The sequence below is a fragment of the Centruroides sculpturatus genome, unplaced genomic scaffold, assembly GCF_000671375.1.
Source record: "Centruroides sculpturatus isolate CEXI.00-Female unplaced genomic scaffold, Cexi_2.0 scaffold136, whole genome shotgun sequence".
Taxonomy (NCBI): domain Eukaryota; kingdom Metazoa; phylum Arthropoda; class Arachnida; order Scorpiones; family Buthidae; genus Centruroides; species Centruroides sculpturatus.
The window spans coordinates 470361-494555 of record NW_019384534.1 but is presented as its reverse complement, the minus strand read 5'-3'; the positions used below and the strand labels follow the sequence as shown (position 1 = coordinate 494555).

The 24195-nt window shown below is 32.2% G+C and overlaps 1 protein-coding gene across 1 annotated transcript; it reads left to right on the top strand.

Moving 5' to 3' along the window:
* Positions 1-1223: 1223 nt before the first annotated feature.
* LOC111623130 lies at positions 1224-23074 on the top strand. The gene is made up of 6 exons (XM_023365614.1): positions 1224-1530; positions 5374-6168; positions 6859-7069; positions 9258-9379; positions 12519-12710; positions 20621-23074. Exons 1-6 carry the CDS (start codon positions 1391-1393, stop codon positions 20817-20819), a joined length of 1659 nt encoding a protein of 552 aa, XP_023221382.1. The 5' UTR covers positions 1224-1390; the 3' UTR covers positions 20820-23074.
* The last annotated feature ends 1121 nt before the right edge of the window (positions 23075-24195 follow it).

The window sequence follows — 24195 nt, the reverse complement described above, 5'->3', positions numbered from 1 at the left end:
AAGGGGCACCCGGTCTTTAAAATGCTACTGAAAAAAGGCTGATTTTTGCTTTTTCTATGGTTCTTCTTTACAATACATGAGTGTTGCTGATTTAAAAAAAATCAGCTGCATATCTCGCTATTAAATATAGCAAAGATTTAAAAAAAGTACGAATTCACAAGTGAAATTGAAAGTTTTAAGTTTGAAGTAATGACTCTTATACAAAATATAGAAACTGCATCTCCGCTTAATATTCTACAGGCTCTTCATGATTTTGGTTTGAGTCTTACCTAAATATCAATGTCGCTCTTCAAATATTTCTAACTCTTCCCGTTTCTATTGCTTTGTGCGAGAGAAGTTTTAGCAAGTTAAAATTAATAAAAAATTATTTATGATCAACTATCGGCAAGAACGATTGTCCAATATTTTTATTATTTCAATAGAATACATTATCATTAAAAATATTAATTATGATCATGTAATTAATGAATTTGCTGAAACGAAAGCCAGAAAAGTTCAATTAAAATAAATCTTATTAAAACTCTATTGTAATATATTTGTTTTATTATTTTCCCAAACGAAATAAATTAAGGGGCCTAAATGCAATTTCTTGCACAGGGCACAGGAATAGCTAGTTACGGCTCTGGTTCTTGCTAATAAAATTCTGTGGTAATTTGAATATAAAAGAAGAATCTTACGACATCTAACGACTTTATTCATTATACATTATTCAAAAGTACAGAATTTAATAATAAAGTTCAATATAATCGTATGATAAGCTTGCTAGAACACACAATATAATTTAGTTTCAGAAATCACTACAAAGAGAAAATATGGCGCTGTGATATATATATATATATATATATATTTCGTGTGTGTGTTTAAAATAATCATTATTTTATTAGCAATTAATTAACTGTACAGTTGTACGAGATAAAATTAAATTAAATAATATATATTGATTTATTAATACGTAATTGAATATAAAAAAGTTCAAAGGAAAAAAAATTTTGGCCAAGAGGTAACGTATAAAATTATTTTATATAAAATATTTAAATAAAAAATTAAGAATACGAACTTTAATATTCAAATATACTTTCTTTATTAGCAACAATATTTGAATAAAGTATTTTTATTGCGACTGGCAACATTTCAGTATTTTAAAGATTCCGAGAATAGATGTGATGATAATCTAATTATTATTATTTTTCTTTCTAAAAAGAAAATAACGAAAATATTTAATTTTTATCTTTAAATAATTAAAAATAATGGTAAGATATAATACTACCGCATAGGATTTTTTAAATCAGAATATTTTCATCCATAATTTTTTTTAAAGAAAGCAGACGATTTAAATTGTCAAATCTGGCAACACTGTTACATTTGTTGTCATATTAAAAGTCCAATCCAAATGAACGATGATAAGAATTTGTTAGATTTACCCAACGAATTGTTGATCGAAATTTTTTTGTATTGCTCCATCCGTGATCTGTGTAGACTGCCGCAAACGTCGAAAAGATTAAGAAATGTGGTGAAATCCAATTACTTATGGTAAGTATGACATTTTGAATCCTTCGTTGGAGTCCACTTCTGTTGCCATAGTAACAAGAATTTCATGATTTGGGTTCAGTATGCTAAATACATTTCGATAAATGACAGAGCTTTTCTCATATATAATGGTTCTATACATTACCTAAGACTGACAATAATGAATAACTGTTTACAATTACACCTTTTGAATGAGGTGGTTGAGACTGTATCAGAACTGTAGACCATACCCATAGAAACCATAATCATGTGTGACCCTTTCCCATTGGGAGCTGCGTTGCTCCACTGAGACTATCGCATTTAACTATTTGTTCCACTTGACTGTTTGTGAAGTACTTCGTGTTATGTAGTTTTAGGGGATGTGGGGTCTTGCCCGCACCTTCTAAAACATGCGGTTGCTGAGATACAAGTGATAGCAAGCACTGAAGTATGCGACTGCATGTGGAGCATTGGTTTCTGCAAGTGACCTCGACCGATGTAGAGTGTGGAGAATAGGCGTTGTACCAGTTTGTGGTAAAAACTGACTGTTGGAAGTGAATATCTTGCAAGGGTTGTATGAATGGGTACAGTTCCATTGAGTTTTTTGCTTTTACAGGGGGGTCTGTAATTCGGGTGATTCTCATTTGGAGTTCACATCTTACCTTAAATCACTTAAAAGAAACATGATATTTAGCATCCTTCCTTGCCTTGGTTCCTGTCATTCACTGGGCATGTTTTCTGGTATAATGGTTTTAATATAGCTTTATCAAAGCCATTTTACTGGGCAACGTGTCTGTTGATTGATCCTGGAATCACAAACAATCTGTGGATCTCACTGTACAATAATCTATTGCACATTCCCAAAAATTAAACACATTGTAATGCTGTAGGCCTGTACATTTTAAGCACTAAGTTCCTGGATAAGTTCCTGACGTGTGTATTAATGGTAATGTAATTGAAATAAAAACATACAACCCTTAAGAAAATATAAATGTAACTTAGATCAATTAGGAAACAACAAATAATAATAAATAACAAATATATATTATATATATTTTTTTTGATGTCATATTTTTACTTTTATTATACAAATGTATTCTTAGCAACTAGTATACTTGACTTATTTCTCTTTCTTAAATCTCATATCAAACTTTATAATTCTCTTTATTAACTGTTATTCATCTCTTCTTACATAACATGATGTAATCATCAAACTTTTCCTGATTTATAATGTTATATGATCAAACATTCCTACCTCAGCTGTTTGCATCTTCATAATCTGTCACTTCCTTCTATTCTACAACATTTTGATCTACACAAGATACGGGAAATCCTCATTAGTTTGAAATTCAAGGATAAAATAATCATGACTTTAAATTATCAGTTTCAAATTATCCAAGATTCACATCTTTCTGTACAATATGCCAAATGCCACGTAATTTATTAAGCAAATGGAATATGACTATGTATGCAGAACACTATTTTTGTTAATAATTAACAATAATAATATAAACAAACTGCAAGTAAACAGCAAAATGTTGTCTTGTCACATGTGTCCAGTGAGAACCTCACAGATTGCCAGATAAATTTCATAAAAAATTTCCTCTGAATGTAGCCCAAATTTATATATTTTATACACATTAGGAAATGTTGAAAGACAGTTGATTTCCACTCCCTGTTACAATTTATAATTTAAAAATAAAAAAAAAAAACAAATTATTTTAAAAGTTGCCCAAATGTAGTAGCCTAGTCCTATTAATATCTGCTACTTGCAGCCCAATTTCGCAATCCCAAAAATCAGCCATATTTTATGAGATAAGAGGAAAAAAAGGTTTGTCCATGGGTAAGGTGACACTCAAAAATGCATTATTGTAAAAGCAAAGCTATATTGACCTGATTTGAGTTGTTCTTGGTCTATTGTTCTCTTATGGCATGGAAGCACTTTAATGTAAATGAATAAGTTAACATACATGTATCACAGTTCAGACAGAATTTTCACTTTGAATTTTGAAGTAGCCATATTTCAAACTAACCTTATCGAATTCCTTAATTAATGTGTAAATCTCTATATCCCTGTCTGGGACAAATAGTACAGTTACAAACTAATGGGATTTCAAACTATCAGAGCTCAAATTAATCAGGATTTCCTGTAATTCAGTCCTGTCTCAACTAATTTTGATCTTCTGTTGACTGTTCTTAATTATTCGTATCTAAAATCCACAAAACACAATGCCTCTTTTCAAATAATTGCTTCCATCTGTGGTTTGCCAAGATATTTCAGTTTCTTTAGAGTTTATAATATGTATAAAGTATTTACACACGCGCGCACACACACACACACACACACACACACGTATATGTGTATATATATATGATCCCCTGAAACTGAGTTTTAAAGGCAATTTCACATAATTTGCAATGATGATTTGCAATTCAAAATAAACAGGGATTGTATATATAAAAAACAACAAACTTAATATACAGTAGACCCCTCTATAATACGGTAAATACGTTCGTTTTTATATGAATTTGTGTTTTACGATCACTTAAATACATGAGCCAATCACAGCCCAGAACGTGTGCAGTTTAGGGACTACGGCCATTTGAAAGATTTTCTTCCATAAAATTAATTGATTCTAGACTAATTTGACTCAACATTTCCAAAACACGTATAATTTTAATCCATATAAACTATGCTATAAACAAAAAATTGTAGGATTACTTACCGAGTGTGCGCCGTTCGACGACGCCATTGCTTAAGCTTGTTTTCGTCATGGAGCGGTGCATCGAATGGTGGATGCGTGTTTTCTGATAAGTTATTTTTCTGTGAAAAATTCACTGAACTTTGGAGACATCATTAATATAAATATAATTTTTATGGCTATTAAATAATAAATGGTTTTTAGTAGGTCCGCTGCTTGTTTAAACTCAATGGTTTGTGCAATATCTGCTATTGGTCTAGATTCGACCAATCCTGTTGCAACACAAGTCGGCGATGACGTTTTACTGTATTATACGAGTTTCTTTTAGTGTGTTTATACGAATACGATTGCAATATACGAATCCATATTATATAAACCTGTTTTATAGGGGGTCTACTGTACTTAAATTTAACCAAATGAACTGCTGATGATAATTAGCAGTTTGTTTGATAAATAGCAAATTGTATTTTTGAGGGAAAAGCAGCAATAGTTTGTTGCTACAGATATTGCTGCATGAAAATTTATCATATCTTGACACTTGCAAGGCAATATAATAGAATAAGTAACTGATATGGTGATCTGTTGATGAAATTTTTTAGACTATTTCTTAATGCTAACACTTTTAGTGTCACTATCATTATATTGAAGAAAGTCATAAGGAAGAAGACAGTAGTTTGTCTTGCTTAGTGTTGCTCAGAAAGTAACAATTTGCTGTTTATTATTCTTCATTTGAAGATAGTGAGATTAATTTCTCTCTTATTATGAATGAGGCTGTACTTGTCTGTTGCTATGATTATATCCAACCAGTTTTGATGTAAGAGAGAATGAATTAGACAAATTTTCATCACTTTATCACTGAAAATTGCAGTATTTTTTTGATAGTGAGTGTGATAAATTAATAGCAGTTATGGTAAATTTTTCTCATTCCTCTTGAAACATTGTCTATATAAAACTGCCTTAAAGGAACCTGAGAGATCTTGACAAACCATAGATTGAAGTGCTTCATAATTTATATTAATAATTATATCAGTGATTAAATAAATTTGAAACTTTAGATAAATATATCTTAACAAATTTTGTTGTTCTTAGTACTACTTACTGATTAAACTAACATTTATGTAGTATCCTTCATACAATTGCTATAATTTTACATTTTATATTCCAGGTATCAGAAATGGTTGGAATTGGTTAACGTGTCTGGCTTATCATTTGCAGACTACATAAAACAGCCGACAGAAAATGACAATTATCACTCTCGGTGTAAAAGACTATGGAACGTTTGTCAGGGTTTCAGAGAAGACTGTGAACTTCCAGTTTGTGAATATTGCAAATTTAAAACTTGTACAAAAGAATGTCTGGAAAAATATGAAAGAAAAATTTCTATAGACATCGGCAGCAAAGTGACTTGGTTTGTAACATCGACGTTTCTAATTCAGCGCCATCCATCAGTGATTATCGGTAGTATTTCAAAAAATCATTCGAAAGACTGCATTTATCGAAATGTGTGTAATAAAACTGAATTATCCTCGTTTCATAAGGAACGTCAATTTTGCCTTATTTGTAACCGATACAAAGATTTCAGAATTGGTGTGGATCAAGATGACGTAATTCCTTTTAATAATGACGATAAACCGTCTACTTCAAAAATTGTAAATGATAAGGAAATTAATCCTACTTCGTATAATATATCAACCGAATTTTCTTTATGGGCAGATTTACATCATTACTTTCAAAATAAGTTTCCTAATTGCAAATTATTTAGTCCATTAGATTCTCTTATTGGCAATGCAGACTTTAATATTTTAGAACATTATTTGTATCATATATTCGATTACTTTAAATCACTGGAAGAAATTCGAAAACCAAATGTATCTTTTATATTTTGTTTGCCATTTAATGCAGATTTTGATGTACAGAAGAATTTAATCAAATTTATATTTGAAACGATGCAAGCTTCAAGGTAAAAAAATACATAATTTATTATTTCTGTATTTAGGTGTACAATAAATTAAAGCTTAAAATTAAATATAATAATGAAGGCAGAAATAATTAACCACATTACTTTCAGATTTATACTTAAATTTAGTGTTTAAAGAAATAGTTTTGCAAGTTTTATGTAATAAATTTTTTCATTTTTTCAATTACTTAAGGCACATTTAATAGTGTGTTGGAAGAAAGGATGAAGGAATAGTCTCTATTAAAGTAAGCAAGTGCAGGAGGTGAGCTAAGATAGCTTACTTTATTGGACACACTGTCAACTACAAGGGTTTTCAAAATCCCAAGATATGAATATTTTGGTAGTTAACATTTCTGATAGATAAAATCTTGTCTTGTGAAAAAACAAAAATAAACTTAAGAAATCTAGAGTTAGTCAATGCCATGCAAAATTATTTACACAGAATTCTATTGTACAGCATACTTTATACATTTATAAAGTGAAAATTTTTCAAAATCTCAATCAAATTATGTCACTTCGGCTTAATTTAGCATTACCACAAATCACCGAGACTTGTTTATCTACTGAACAATAAGGTGGATCTTTACTAAATAATGATAATTTGGTAAAGAAGTAATAACTACAGTTTATCAGATGCTTTTAAAAATATAATTCTATGTATTCTTTATTAATATAACATTTTTCTTCTTACAGGATCTGCTTTGTAAATAAAGCCTTATGTATTGCATTGTTAATTGGAACCGAAACCTGTTTAGTGGTAGATAGTGGTGCATCCAACACCGTTGTCAGCGTAATTGTCAATAACAATGTTCTGTCTGAAAGAACACAGCACTGTCAAGTTGGCGGAACTTCGATTTCTAACTATCTCGCCCAAGTAATCAAATTAAAAGGTTTCTTAAATACTGTGAGTTTTATATAAATTTTAGTTTTGTAAAACTTTATTGTAAAATTTATAATAAGATTATTTATATTTATCACATTGTATCCTTATTAACAAAAATTCACAAAAATAGAAAAAGTGCTCCAAAATAAAACGTTTTTGTACTCTTTGGAAATGCAACAAAGTTACACAGTGTAATATATGAAACCGTTATAAAGTGCTTCACTGGTGATTGCATGATAAAAAAAATATAAAGTTAATAAAAAATCCAGGATGATAAATGTAATTAAAATGCATAAATAGAAGAAACCAAACTAAAGTAAAACTATATAAATCTACCATTATACTTTCTTATGATCACAAGAAGTACCCAGCAAAATGTGAAGACAGTTTTACTTTGGAGCATTTCTTCTGTTTTTGTGAATTTAATTCTAATAAGATTTTAGCATTTTCATTTATCACTGTTCCATAAATTATAAAGGTGTCTCTTCTCTTCAGTTTCTTTTTGGCATTAAAATATTGTTTCCTTGTTTTATATATATATATATATGTTCTGTGAATGACTGATATCTGGCGAATGTCAACATTCTCCGGTGAATGTCAGCATTCACACAGTCATTTCGTGTATGTACGAAATATTTGCTAAATATCATTATTTCTCACTTACACAGGCAAATGTTGACTTTCAGCATGCACTGATGGTGAATGTTGAATAAAAATATTTTTATTACGTTAAGACAAAAATGCAATTTTTTAATATGTCAAAATAGGAGACAGCTTAAGTAACAGCAATGTAAATAAATTGTTGAACCTAAAATGAACAGTACATTCTAAATCATTAAAGAAAATAATACAATAATAAACTTACACATAAATTATGTGATTAACATTTACAATCTTATTTATTGCAACAACTTGGACTGTTATGACACTTTAAATTGCACAAGAGTCCCTTGTTTTACAACTGCATTTATTTGTGGAACACTTCTTTTTTGCAATGACAGCGTGTATAGCCTTGCCCTCCACTTTTTGAATTAGCTGCAGCTGCTTCTCTCGGCGATATTTCTTGAGAAAAAAATCTCATCTAACGAAAGTAACTTTTCTTTAAAATTACGAACTGGTTACGGGTATAAAGCTGTTTGAGGGTACCATTTTTTTTTTGCTAATTTATAAAAGTCGGAATTTTCTATTCCAACAACAACTGCCAACACATTTCGGGTCTCTGTACAGACACGGTCGACACAGGGAATTGTATTCATACAGTATTACCAATTTGAGCAGAAGGAAATGGTGAAGAATTTGGCGACAGACTATCGCCTCTCTGTTGACATCAGCTTCTCGGGTGTCATTTCGATCTCCACCAAAGCTTATCTGTGCTTGTCGACATACACCGGCGATTGTTCGAATGTATAATAATACAACCAAATATTCGGTCTTTCACCGATGTATTTTGTATGTGTCGACACCAGAGAATATTGACATTCTCTAATTTTGGTCTTTCACAGTAACATATATAATCTCAATCTATAGATCTAGGTTCATAGTTTTATTTTTTATTTTTTATTTAGTAAGAATTTTTTCTTGTTAAGACTGAGATACTTGTTCTGCTTTCCATTAAAAATACTTTGAAAGATTATTTTTACAAAAGCTGGCAAAATAAATACAGCTGATTATTAGATTCTGATTAACAGCCAATTTTAATAATCAATAAAACTAAATTATCAATACTTTTTAAATAAAAAAAATAAAACTAAAAGTCTAAATTTGGAAACATTTAGTTTGAAAAATTTTTTAAATTGATTGTAAAACTAAAATCCAATAATAAATATAATCATATTTAAATACAGAATTACAAATTCAAAGTTTTAAATTTGGTATTAGTTAATAAAATTAAGAAATTATATTCAGTTAAGAAGAAAATATGTTAATATCAAATTACAAGACAATGCAAAACAGATTTTACAGCTTACATAATAATTTATTAATTAGAAAATGCAAATAAGAATATTTAAATTTAGAAATACAGTATTTATATAATTCTTAAACAGAAAGAGTATTCTAGAAATAAGCTTAGGAGAATTATTTAGAACTAGTAAGTCAAAGTCTTTAATGTGTTTTAATTTTAAAGTCATACTTGTATATCAAAATTATGTTTTACTATTAATTAAAATACAGTAATACAAATTATTACTTAATGTATTTATTACTTTAGGTGAATGCTGCAAGTCTAGACGATAAGAGAGTGAAAGCATCGTGTTTTCTTTCATATAACATTGCTGCAGAAGAGAAGAGGAAAGTGACAAAAAAACAGAATATATTTGTTCGATGCACAAGGTAATAAAATTTTATTACAGTGGTGCCTCATACTTCAAATTTTATTCATTCCAGAAGGCTATTAGAATTCCAAAGCAATTTTTTCCATTAATAATTTAAAGTAAAAATAATATGATTAAAAGCTCTAAATAATAAATTAACAAACTTTAATATAAGAAAGAATACAGCAAACTTTTTTGATCCATAACAAGATCTGCATAAAGTCTTAAATGTTCCAATTGAATGCAAGACTGAATATGATGTATTTCAAATATGTTCAAATATATAAAAATATAAATATTTTATAAATTAGTGTCTGGGTATTAATGATATTTGTAAAGTATTATACAATACTTTACAAATATTATTTAAAATTCAATAGAAATATTTGCACTCGCATAACATACATAAATGTAAAATAATGAGATGATCCCAACATATTGACCATATTAGAGACTTAAAAGCTCTTGAAATTTTCAAGGATGGAAAAAAACAGGATGTGCATTAATTTCAAAGATAAAAAGAAAATGTCTTGGCCACACGGTAATCTTTCTATGACAATCCTGATTTGACACACATGTACTGTCTTATTATTTTATAATATTTATGTATGTTATATGAATGCATATATTTTTATTGAATTTTAAGAACACAGCACTGTCAAGTTGGCGGAACTTCGATTTCTAACTATCTCGCCCAAGTAATCAAATTAAAAGGTTTCTTAAATACTGTGAGTTTTATATAAATTTTAGTTTTGTAAAACTTTATTGTAAAATTTATAATAAGATTATTTATATTTATCACATTGTATCCTTATTAACAAAAATTCACAAAAATAGAAAAAGTGCTCCAAAATAAAACGTTTTTGTACTCTTTGGAAATGCAACAAAGTTACACAGTGTAATATATGAAACCATTATAAAGTGCTTCACTGGTGATTGCATGATAAAAAAAATATAAAGTTAATAAAAAATCCAGGATGATAAATGTAATTAAAATGCATAAATAGAAGAAACCAAACTAAAGTAAAACTATATAAATCTACCATTATACTTTCTTATGATCACAAGAAGTACCCAGCAAAATGTGAAGACAGTTTTACTTTGGAGCATTTCTTCTGTTTTTGTGAATTTAATTCTAATAAGATTTTAGCATTTTCATTTATCACTGTTCCATAAATTATAAAGGTGTCTCTTCTCTTCAGTTTCTTTTTGGCATTAAAATATTGTTTCCTTGTTTTATATATATATATATATGTTCTGTGAATGACTGATATCTGGCGAATGTCAACATTCTCCGGTGAATGTCAGCATTCACACAGTCATTTCGTGTATGTACGAAATATTTGCTAAATATCATTATTTCTCACTTACACAGGCAAATGTTGACTTTCAGCATGCACTGATGGTGAATGTTGAATAAAAATATTTTTATTACGTTAAGACAAAAATGCAATTTTTTAATATGTCAAAATAGGNCGTTGCGTGTCGCTTCGCGTTGAATTTTCGTCGATGTTAATCCTAACGTAAACTTTTTAAAATAATAATCGTGACTATTGTATCGTTAAAAATTATTTCTTTATTTTGTACAAACAAAATAAATATATTGAAAAATATAAAAACAATAAAAAATTATACTTCAGAACTATCAGAAACGTAAAATATTTGAGTAGCCCAAGACATAGCCAAAGATTGCAGTGCCACAGCACTAGCGAAAATTTAAATTTGCCAACTGGAATTCTTTTGGATAACTGACGTTTCGGATAAACGACACTACTGTATTTGGAATATGTGAAATATGTTGTGTTCTGTTTTGCATTCCAATTTGGAACATCTGTAGAAGCTGATGCAGATCTTGTTTACAGATCAAAAATGTTTGTTGTATTCTTTCTTACATTAATGTTTGTTACTGGAGATATTTTAGGTTCTTTTCTATGTTTGTGTTGTAAAACTTTTACTCACTTAAAACTTGGATAGAGACTATAGAATACAGAAAATCTTGCAGTTTATTGTTGACAACTTCCTCTATCAATTTTTCTCATTCTTTTCTTCTTTATCGGATCTGGCAATTTTAAGTATAATCTGCACATTCGCAAGAAACTTCTCAAATAATTTTTAACAAGTCTTAACTTAGTAACCACACCAGTAAGGTTATTCTCAATCATCAGGAGTGTCAGAAATATTAGAGTAATACATACATTGGGAAAATTTATAGATGTGTAATAAATCAGTTGTAAATAAATAAATAAATAAATATATATTTACTTATTTAAATACGGATTGTCTTTGCATGTTCTAAAGAGTAAAAGTTAACCTAAGGCTGTGTACACATTAGGCGTTTTGCGTTGCATTAAACGTGCATTAGCAGCATACACACCGCGCGTTAGCTCGGCATTCGACGACTGTTTGGTGGAGTGTGAGCACTGGCTCGGTTTGGAAATGGGCGTGAAAGTAATTGCTTGTATGTGCCTCCTCCATCGTCGCTATAGAAGACGATGGCAGAGGCAAAGAGAATTTTAGGTGAACCCAATATTATGAGATAGACTGACACATGGAATGTTTGTGACGTTGTACCCAAAACTAAGACAATATGAACCCAAATTTTTAAATTCTTTTAGAATATCTATAAAATCATTTGACGATGGCTGGTCTTTTTTAGATTTCATCAATAAATAGATCAGTATCGAAATGATCATTCTCCATTTCAGCCAATGTATGTCCACTCTACCTGAACATGTGCAATCGAATGTACAACAACATGGCAGCACATATATCTCAAAGCGCGCGGCTGACACCCGCGAAACGCGCATTCTAACAAAAATCTATCAACGCGCGTTTGAGTATGTATACGTATGCAGAACTCTTGGTTTTTTAAAATGCACGTTTAAAAATGCCTAATGTGTACACAGCCTAACCATTTGGTTATTTCGAAATTGTTTTTTAAGTTAAAAATAAATAATCATTGTCGAAGCAATTTAGAAATTTCACTTCTTGCTATGAACATGATTTATTTTTTAATATGGATTTTTATACGTTTGATCATTCTAACTAATTAACTTTTCAATTAGAAATTTATTAAGAATATTTTTTATTTATATTTATATTATTATTAATTATAATTATGATATTTGCAATTGATGGTTTTACATTTATATCAACAGAAATTCTCAACTTCAAAAATTGGAAATGGGTTCAGAGCTGTACCTTGCACCAGAAATTATGTATGCAGAAATGAACCTGCCCAATATGATCAAACAGGCCATAAGTGGACTCGACGAGAATGTGGCAAAGGAAGCATTAAGTCATTTACTTTTGACTGGGAATAACACAGAATTAAATGGATTTGCAACAAGGTTAGACAATTTTCTATGTTTGTTTTCTATTTACAAGAGCCATTAAACCTACATTAAATAAATTCTTTGAAAATAACATACAAGAAAGACATCGGCCATACATGAAGTGTTTAGCTGGCAGAAAAGAGGGTAAGGAAAAGGAGAGGGAAAGAAGGAGGAAAAGGAGATACAGTAGAGAAAGGTAGGATCCCTCTGAACGGCATACATATGGTTACAGAACCCTCTATGTTTGATGTTGGCATGCAGTTTTTAGGCTGCAAGGTCGTAGTCCCCCGAAGAGTCTAAAAGAAAACCTGAGTGTAGCAAACACAATAATTGAGTGCCTCCACAAATAGCTAAGTGTAGAAGTTAGTGCCAAGTGGCTATTAGTAGGAAAACTTATATCTACTTAGTACTAAAAAAACTGAATGCAAACGCAAATCTCAATACTATTAACAGCTAGACAGACAGTGTGAAAACAAACAAACACGACTACAAACTAGATAAGACAAACAGATTGAGCAAAACCCCCAAATTTTTTTTTAAACGTTAACTTACTCACTAACTAAACTAACCTACCATAACCTAGGATAAACCTAACCAGACAACTAAAGCTAACAAACCTTAAGCTAATTTAACCTAACCTATCATAACCTAACTGGAAACCAAGCTAAGAGCTCCTAATCTAACTTACAACCAATGTTCCCTCTTGGCTGCGCACTGCTCAAATTGTTGCCGCGCACGAGAATTTGTGCATTGCGCAGGCGAGCTTCCACACTGATTTGAATTGTTGTTTATTTTTCACTCTGTCTGCAACATGATTATTGGTACGTATATTTCGATTAAATACCTTAAATCATTGACAAAAGATAATATTTCGTATGGAAGTATGTTTTAAAATGAATTTTAATCTCTACCTTAATATTAATTATTTTAATTTTTATAGCAAAGAATAAGATTTTATATTTAATAAATATATAAAAAAATACATTTTTACAAAGGTGAGAACCTTGCTTCTGTCAGTCTTTCTGCTGTTTCATTTCTACACCATCAGCGATCCTTAAGACAATTCACAAAAATTTTTTGGAGATGACCTTCCTTTTAAGGCTACTGCCTCCACAAAAAAATGTAAAATCAGGCAAATCATTCTCTGGTGTTCGTTGCCACTGCCACAATATCACATTTTAAATAAAAAAAATAGTAAAAAGACATGGCCGGCGTTAATTACATTTAATAAATATATAAAAAAATACGACATTTTCATAAAGGTGAGAACCTTGCTTCTGTCAGTCTTTCCACCGTTTCATTTCTTTCATGTCTGTTCGGCCATGTCTTTTTACTATTTTTTATTTAAAATGTGATATTGTGACAGTGGCAATGAACACCAGAGGACGCTTTGCCTGATTTTACATTTTTTTGCGGAGGCAGTAGCCTTAAAAGGAAGGTCGTCTCCAAAAAATTTTTGTGAATTGTCTTAAGGATCGCTGATGGTGTAGAAATGAAACGGCGGAAAGATTGAGAGAAGCAAAGTTTTCACCTTTGTGAAAATGTCGTATTTTTTTATATATTTATTAAATGTAATTAACGCCAGCCATGTCTTTTTACCATTTTTTATTTAAGATTTTATATATATGCTCAGAATCTGCTCAGCAAAAAGTTTTTTGCTCAGAGAAGTATATGTTCCGCTCAGCTACAAAAAAAATTGGAGGGAACATTGCTTACAACTAGGACTAACCGAATTTAGACTGAAAAAAGAAGACAGAAAATAAGAATTAAAATACAAAGTTGAAAGGCAGCTATATACCGACAGTTGAAACAAAGCTAATTGCCATTCATGTGCACGGAGTGAGAGCTCTCAAGAGTCCCACTAAGGGATATAAATGTGAGTAGATAATGGAACATTGTATGCATGTGGATGAGTTGGTGCAGGTTGCAAGGCCAGTTGCACTCTTCAAGAATAGCAGCTCACATTAAACTAACCCTAATATGATTGTACCTATTGCAGCAAAAAACTAAATGAAGTGGTGTTTGGTCCTCTGAATACCACAGTCGCATTGTAGATTGTCCTCAAGGTTAAATCTATGCAAGTATTACTTAAAGTTGCTGTGTCCTGTAAGTAGCTGAGTGAGGGTGAAACTAGGGTAAAAGTGGTGAAGAATTGCAGTAGCGTCAACCTTGGGGATGAAAGTATAGGTGAGCCTATCAGTGACGTCATGGTCCCAGCTGTCTTGCCAGAGAATGATTTGCTTCTTGACGTGATTGTTGATGTACGAGGTAGGAATTTAACTGAAAGTACTAGTGACTGAAGACTTTGCAGCTTGTTTGGCAAGATGGTCAGTGGTCTCGTTGCCGAGAACCTCTGTATGACCCAGGACCCATTGGAAATCTATTGTAATGTTGTCTAAGTGTCTGAGAATGTGATGTATGAGATGGAAGAGTTTTAAGCAGCTATCAGACTTTGCAATCCTGTGTAAAGCTACCCTACTGTCAGAATGAGTGTGATAGTGTAAGTAGTGTCTTTTGTCCTTCCTATACCTAATGTGAATTAAGCTCATATAAATAGCTAAAGTTTATGCCTTAATTAGCTAGAGTTTCTGCCTGTGGTATTGAGCAGTGTGTACCTAGATAGAAGCAAGCATTGTGGAGCTTGTGGCCTAAGTTGGAGTAAACTACAAAAGTGGCACCCACATTGTCACCCATCTTGGGTAACTGTCAGTGTAAATCCTAAACATGGGATGATCACCTGGATCTTTGAAGTAAACGTCCGGCAAGCTGGTGGGAGGGGTGGTAATCGTAAGTCAGGAGGGTATTTTTGTTGATGCTGAATTTTTTGATATCATCGATCAAGGTCAAACTAGGGGGAATCTTACCTACTCTAATCATTTTGTTGACATCCGAGTCGCTATAATCTCGCCAGGATAAGGTGACAAGATTTTCCTGCCAAATAATGCATTTAATTTCTAAGTCGATAGGGGTCAATCCTGACATTACCAAAAGGGCACTAGTGGGTTTCTGCCTGGCAAAGCCAATACAGGAACTGAGCTAGCTAAGCCTAAAAAATGAAAATGAAAAATCTAGTCTATTGAGAATGAAAAACTGACTCAAAATCTAAGCAGTAACACAAATACTAACTAAAATGGCAAAACACTGTAGGAAAAAACACTCAATAGAGCCCAAGAAATGCAAAAGTAGTAGTATAGGAAATCACCTTTGAAAATAACAGAGACATTAAAAAAACAACTGTTTTGTAGAACAAATGATCAGCAGTATAAGAATTGTGAATTGTAAACTATCCTTTGCCAAAGTACACAGTTTTATTTAGCCTTTTTCAATTTTTTTTTGCATAATCATATTTCTTCCATGTTATCTTAGTATCATCATCATTGGAAAATCTTGTCCTTTCAAAATCGTTTTAATTTGAAAATAAAAACTTGTATAGGTTAGATTTATCAAATATAATGAATATGGCAAGGGAGTTGATTAAATTTCTGCAAAAAAATTCAATATATTTAAAAAAAATAAAATTTAGACTTCTGAAACCTGCCCAAAAATGATCATGCCATTAAAAATTTTGCATGATCATAATGCTATGTTGATAATTTCTTGGTATATCCTGGTTGACAGTTAGTTAGATAAATTCAAACTCGTTAAAATTGTCTTATCTTTAGAGAATACAGTCGACCCCCCTATAATTACGATTCCTATAAAACTACGAAAAAATTGTGACCGGTATCCGTAAAAAAACAGTAAAAATTCCCTATAATTACCTCAAACGTCATCGGGCAGCCAAACTACTTTCCCGCCATCCGTAGTGCCACGCTACGGAGATATTTCTATCGTCTGGACAGTATTATATAAATTATATATAAATTAGGTACTGTATATATAATTATATATTAATTATATATAAATTAGGTACTGTATATATAATTATATATTAACTTATTGTAACTTTGTTATAATTAAATATATAATTTCCGCCGTCTAGCGTGGCGCCACGCTACGGAGATTTTTACGCTAACTATCGTCTGTCAGTATGTAAATTAGGTACCGTAAGTCTAATACAGTACTGTAATTTTATACATTTCTTGTGAAAGAAACATTTCTTATTCAACGGCGATTAAAATTATTTATATTAATGATGTCTCCGAAGTTCTACGAAGTTTTCACAGAAAAATAAGTTGTTAGAAATCGGCCGCTCTTTGCTGAGCTGTTCCGCGACGAAAACAATGTTGAGCAATGGCAATGTCGAATGGTGACACTCGGTAAGTAATCCTACAATTTTTTGTTTATAGCGTAGTTTATACGGATTATTCCCAAAAAATATATACGTATTTTGGAAATGTTGAGTCGGATTAGTCTAGAATCGATTAATTTTATGGAAGAAAATCTTTCAAACAGCCGTAGTCCGTAAACTTGACACGTGTCGGGTTGTGATTGGAAGGATTTGTAAGAAATCGGATTCCTAAAGAATGGAACGTATCTCTATCTTATAGGGGGGTCGACTGTATAAACTTTGGATGTTTTATTGGAGACATCATATTGCTTCTTGTATTCCTAGAGAATGGCAGTCTTTAAAGGTTTCAAGTTACATATAAAGCAAGATATTCAAAGTTGCATTTCATCCATTGCATATTTTTTTAAACTCTTAATTTTGTAATAAATAATTTTTCTACACGAAATACAACATACATCAGATTTAACAGATATAAATGGTAATGAACATTGATAAACCTATTTTAAAAATTTTCCTTTTCAAATCAAAAATCAAAAAATAGAAAAATCCTTTAGATAGAGATTGTTTCCTTCTATATGTAATCTTTGTTCTCTACTAATGAATGCTGACACATGTAGCCTCTTGTAAACAACTTAATAATACCAAGGTGGCTTATATGTGTGTGCCAGTGATAGAGTTGCACACTATGGTTATAGTGAATAAATGCACAGATGACAAAGTTTATCGCAAAATTATCGATAGAAAGAGAAAATTACACCATCACAGATGACGAGAGCCCGACTAATATTTTAATTTCTTCTCAATGACGATGCATATTTGTTTAATGTCATTTGAAGATTCTCAAGTTTTGTACTTAAGGTTTTCCCTTCTTAACTCATTGGTACATTGGTCGTCTTGCATTTGGCCTGAATGGCAGACCTCATGTTAAGTTTCCAAGTCTGCTTTTTTTGTGAAGGGTCTCATGCCGATTCATGGATGATGAACAAGAAAAAGAACAAGAAAAAACTTTTAGTAAACAGTGATTAAAGTATTGTTTTTATATGTGTTTTTATATGTGTTTATATGTATTGTAGAGAGCAGTGATTCCCAAACTTTTTTGATTCTCTGTGCCTTTGCTAAATCCAGATTTTCCCAAAGCACCCATGTCAAATTTTAACAAGTACAGTTTGTGGAATAGCAAAATAGCCAATATTTTTTAAAATTAAAGAGTTAGGACATTAAGTAAAAAATAAATAAAGCATGTATTTAAGATAATTGAATTTGTTGAATTACATTTTTTTGTTAATTATAATTGGTGGGATGGATGAGCCTGTTCATCACCACACATTTTCTCAAATCTTGGAATCAAACTGGACACAGCCACCTTCATTAACTTTTCCACATTGATTTTTGTGCAATCCTTAGTTTTTATTACAGCGTCAAACTCAGCTTCATACAGATAAGAAGTTGCAAATGGAATTAAGATTCTCTGAGCTTTACCACTCAAAAGGAATATTCATTTTTTACTGATATCCAAAATTCGGTTAATTCCATGCTGCTAAATTTTGTTTTCAATGTATTGTCGCAAGACAATGCAATAAGATTTTCTTCTGCTGCAGTAAATTCAGATGGAGCACTGGCATTAAATGGATCTTGAATCCATGTAAATTTATTGATATTATCATTTTGAAAATATTTCACAAACCAGGTGATAAGATGTGATAAATTCACATCTTGTCACCCGGTTCTTCAAAAATAGATTTTATATTTCGAGAGAAATCAACTCCATTGGAGGTCAAAAACTGTTGCACAAGAGGAAACATTCTTTTCCTCTGTCTTCATTTATTTTTCTTTTATTTTTCATAGTTTTAATTTCAACTTTTATAAACAAAAAAATTTTCTCAATTGACTTTAAAAGGTGCATGTTGCTCCCCTGCAGGGAGAGATTCAGAGCATTCAGCTTTTCAAAAATATCACATAAATATGCTAGTTTTACCAAAAGATCTTCATTCACAGAATTTTCGGCATGCTCGTGGTCTTCCTCTTTAAGAAAAATATAAATTTCCTGTCTCAGTTCAAATGTACGAGACAAAACATTACCACGAGAGCAATGCCTGTCTCATAATGTTTTGTACTTTCTCAAAGTGTGCTCGGATCCCATATCCTCACATAGGTTTTTTTTGAAAAATCTTGCCCTCAATGGCTTAGTTTTTATAAAGTTTACTATATTTACTACATATTCTAAGCTGGTTCAATGTAGGACTCAGATAATTTGATGCGAGTGCTTCCTTGTGAATAACGCAATGGGTCCACAGTGCATCAGGGTCTTTGCTTAGAAAAAGTGTTTCCTCCATAACACCCAGACATAGAACGAACACCATAAGTACAGATACCAATGCATTTGCTCCACTCTAAATTATTTTTGGATATAAAAATATCAAGGAACTCAAACAAGTCATGAGCCTTAGCACCAGCAGTGATACTTTTACAAAAGAATTTAAAAAGAGATACTTTTACTGCAATGTTGTTATTATCTAGAAACTGTACATAGCAAATCAAGTGAGTATATTATTATATATGTCCTCATCCAGCTGCAACCCAAATTCCTTCTCTTTTATTTTTTCAATTAACTGAACATTGCAGGTCCTTTGCTATGTGCTGTATTCTGCAACTGATGGTGTTATTGGACAAAGGCACTTTTGAAAGCTGCTTCCCAGTAGACTCACTGATCATAATGTTTACAGTATCTACAGCAGCCAGTAGAATGTGTTTTTGTGCGATGAGATGAGATGAGGCTTTTTACATTTTGCGATTCTATGTGCCACCTTTATTACTGATTTAATAATTTGCATCAAGTCTGCTAGATGTTGCATCTTATAAAATTTTCATAATTTTACTTCCACTTTCAATTCAATGTTATATTTCATGGCGTCCTTGTGAGGAAGTCACAGCTCCCTAGGGTGCCGTGGTGCACACTTTGGGAACCGCTGGTAGAGAGAGCATCACATTCTTATAGTTGCTTAGTTATTGGCAGATAGATGGGTTGTTGGTTGTTCTCTGTCTGGACACTCCTTTTCTCGAGGTAAAGATCTGCAAACTCTTCTTATTGTGTGGGACGATAAGTTTGGGGAATTTTACCAAAATGGTTCTCCAAACTCTCCATAGGACTTTCAAATACCAAACGTTTGACTTTAGTTGTCCAATCACTTGAATGGACTGAAGTCAAAAGTCAAATGCATTCATGTTTGTCTGATCACTCAAATTTCAGGTTACACAGGCGACAGTTTGTCTTCTCACAGGAATGTATCCAAGCGGGTATTGAGATCGAGTCAATGGAAAACCAACTCTATTTATGTCTATGCAACCCTTTTCTTATGGAACAATCAGGATCTTGTATTTATAATGAAATTTCATTGATATCAATTGTATATTTTTTACCTTTTGTAGATTAGTCAGTGATCAAAAGTAGAAAGCATTATCAATTTATCCTTGTGTTTTTCCCTTATATATATATGACAGTTTTTAAGTATCATCAAAATTTGTGATGTAACTAGATTTGAGTTAACAAATGCTTTTCATTCTGTTTATTTTTTGCACCTGCACGACATTCTTTGATTTCTGTGTCAGAGAACAAACTTTTAACGTAAACTCGATGAAATATTTCTCTAGGATATTATTTTGTTCAAACTCGATAACGATAAATTATTTGTTGCAGATTACTCCGGGACCTACAGACTGTCCTGCCCCGGTTCGCCCACGTGGTCGATGTAAGGGCCTATGCTGGAAGCAGGAGCTGGGATGCCGCAGTGGGTGCCACCCGCGTCCCTCTTCCTGATTCAAACATGGTGGAACCCGGAGGATCGTACTTTTTTATCACGAGGGAAGAATACGTTCTCTGTGGCCACGCTAAGTAAATTTGAAATAAATTATATTATATTTCGAATCGTTAATGTGTTTCCTACTGACAGGAATAATAATTAATATTTTCTTAAAATTAAAAATTATAAAATCCTTTTGTATCTTAAGTCTTTTATTGTTAACTTCTTGTTTCATTGAAGAAAGGTGGCGTAATTTGAGAAAAAAAAGACTAACACGGTAATAATTTTAGTGATACATATTCTACTTATCCCGAAATGTAATTTTTGTTGTTGCATTTCTTAACAATATAGTATAAATGATTGATGATTATAATAGAAAAGATTTAATATGCTGTAGATTTTATAAAACAGAAAATTAAGAATTCTTCGAGAAGGATGGATAGTTAAAAATGTGTATATCGAATTTTGCGAGGGCGATGGATTTAATTTCTTCAGTGTTTGAGAGACTGCAAAGGAGCTTTGTAACTAACTTTCTGAAAGACGAGAGCTTGGCCAATGCAAACCTTTAAGATGCATCACTTGATGAGATGCAATGAAATTATGAAAATGATATTCAATATATTTTTTTTTAAAATAAACTAGACACATTTGGCCAATCCATATGTCTGTTCTTTATAGTTGATCTAATAATTTGTATGCTTTGACCTCGACATTAATAACAAATATGCAAAATGTCTAATACAATTTTGATTTTATCTGAGGTTTAAGTATATTGTCAAAGAATACAACAATGCTTAGGATAAATTAAACTTGGTCGGAGCCACAGAATGAGTCAGACGATTTCGGGTGATGGGAGTCTCATTTTTGAGGCATGAAGAGAGAGAGAGAGAGACAGATGAGGGGGTTGAGGAACTGAAATTTATGGAGGACAAAATTCCACCATCCTCATGTCACTCGCAAGTGTGGATGATTTGCAATATCCTGGAAAATATCTTTTAATGCATGGTTTGAATTCTCTTGCCTTTTATATTTCATGTAATAAAACCCAACTGAGAAAGTGGAAGAATTGCAGATCTGAAAGAGATCGAAGGAAAGAAAATCCTTTGAATCATTGCATTTCTCTGCGGGCGCCCAAAATTGTCTTTGGCTCATTCTGTGGATCTTGACAAATCTGAAATCTTTAAAGATTTAAATTCAAACTATAAGATGGGCACATAAATTTCTCTTTTATTATTAAATTATAGTTATTGGTGTCTGAATGTAATGAAACTGATAAGAAAGACAGATGTTTTGAATTTTATATATGATGCATTGTTTGCTGGTGTTGATTGACAAGTACACACTTTTGACTCTCTTTCAGAGTGTGAGGAAAAAATAGATTAGTGGGGTGCAACACATGCTCTCCGGATTGTGGGCGTTTTGACAATAAAAATAAAAATGGTTCAAATGCTCACCGATGGAAGAAATTTGGTGCTGAGGTATCTGTTTCCAGTCCTTTATGATGGCTCACCAAAACCTTGATTGGCTCTAATGCATAGAATGAATATAGATCTGTTGATTAAACTTTGTGCACACTTGTTTCCCATTTGCAGCACTACTTTTCCTACCGGCGAATATTAGAACTATCGTTTTCATTATCAAAATAGTCATCTGCAAGATGCACGTGACAAATACAATTCTTTCTGCATAGCACCATTTTAATGCAATTTGTTCCTTATACTTGCTATATCCTTTACTATTTGGCATAGTGGCATCCCTCATTGGTCCCACAATAACTTGTTTTTAATCATTTAAAAATTGAAAACACTCACAAAGTTTCCATCATTGTCATTCGGTCAATTATTAATATGCTGGGTTCTTGCAACATCATTAAGTCATTTATAAATACAAATGGTATAGCAATTATATATTTGAACAAATAATATAAAACTACTTCGGCACGTGCAAATTGCTAAACAATCATCAATACAATATTTTTTATGCGTCTTCTAGTGTGCCTATGAAAGAATTTGGAAAATGTGGAGTAAGCCTCTATGTTAGTCCTCACTCAAAAGATTTCAAAGGATTGTCTGGTTAAGAACAAACTTAGGATACATGAGGTTACTGTGCATTAGTGTGTGAGGCTCCGGAAGTGGGTTGAAATTCGTGCACCGAAAATGTTTTAATTTCGTATGAAAAAAAAATTTTATAATTATAACTATTATTCTTATAATATTGTAAAAAGAAATCGTCGAACGCAAAATGAATATTTTATGTCCATATAAGGACATATCTAAAAATTTCTAAGTCGAACTACTCAGGTTAAAACAATGGATGAATTTGAGTACTTAGATCGAACGTCTTCGATAGGAATCAAATTGTCCCCGCGATCTGGGCTCCGATCCTGTTACAATTCGTAACGAGGAGGGGGACCAATTGGAGAATGGGGGAAAGTCGACATCGACCTATCGGAATGTTCGATCTGGGACCCAGAAAAAAACATAAAAACTGCGCAAAAATAGGATGTGACGTTCTTGGTTCTAAGTTCGGTGTGCTCCGCTTCTGGACTTTTCCTGCGGTTCAACAACGGGAACTTGGTCGTCGTTCCGAAAAAAAGTTTTCGCCATCCCGTCCCAGCAAATTTCGCCAAGGGTAATCTGCTACGAGAATCACCCCTTCAATTTGTGCTGTGCGCCCCGGAGCGTACGTTTTCCTCATCATCTTCGCCAAAAGGAGAGAATATCGTAGAAAAGATTGAACTTTATTTACGAACTGATTCACTCTGCGAATAGGCCTTATGCCGAAGTAAAACAGTAGTTGAAAGCGAAATTTTTATATTTAATAAATAGTTTGCGATGGAGGACCTGTCTCAGTAAGTTTTTTCACTCCCACACGACAGTGCTGACTGCTCGACTGTCGCGACACTTCCCCCCAATCGGCAAACCTCACAAGTGCATACATTTTGGTTAAGTCTGGTGTGATTGAAGAGAAGGATGGATTCTAGAGTATTTTGCTGGCTTTTTTGAACAAATGCAAGACAGATGAAAGGATTGTATTGTTAGGCGATATGAATGCACATACAGGTGTGTGTGTGATGGATGTTCATGGGCTTATGTTGGCAGTTATGGTTTTGATATTGAACAACAATGGCGAGTGCCCTTATCAAACTAGGTACTGCAACGGGATTGTTCGTATCTAATACATTCTTTCGATTTCGTGATTTGTGACGAAACATCAAAATGGACATGAGGGTGCAAAATGGGCACCAACCGTTACCCAGTCGGGCTGAAGAATGCAATTCCGGAACGGCCGGCAGTGCAAAAGACAAAATGGCAAAAGAAAATATTAGAATGCACGAAAGTGGAGGGCCCAAAGGAGCTAAAAGTATAGTGTAGAGAAACTGTGTGTGTTAAGCAGAGTATAGATGTTGGATGAAAACTTGAGAATCCATGGGATGCCACAAGAAATAGCATGTGAGAGAAGTGCGCAGTAC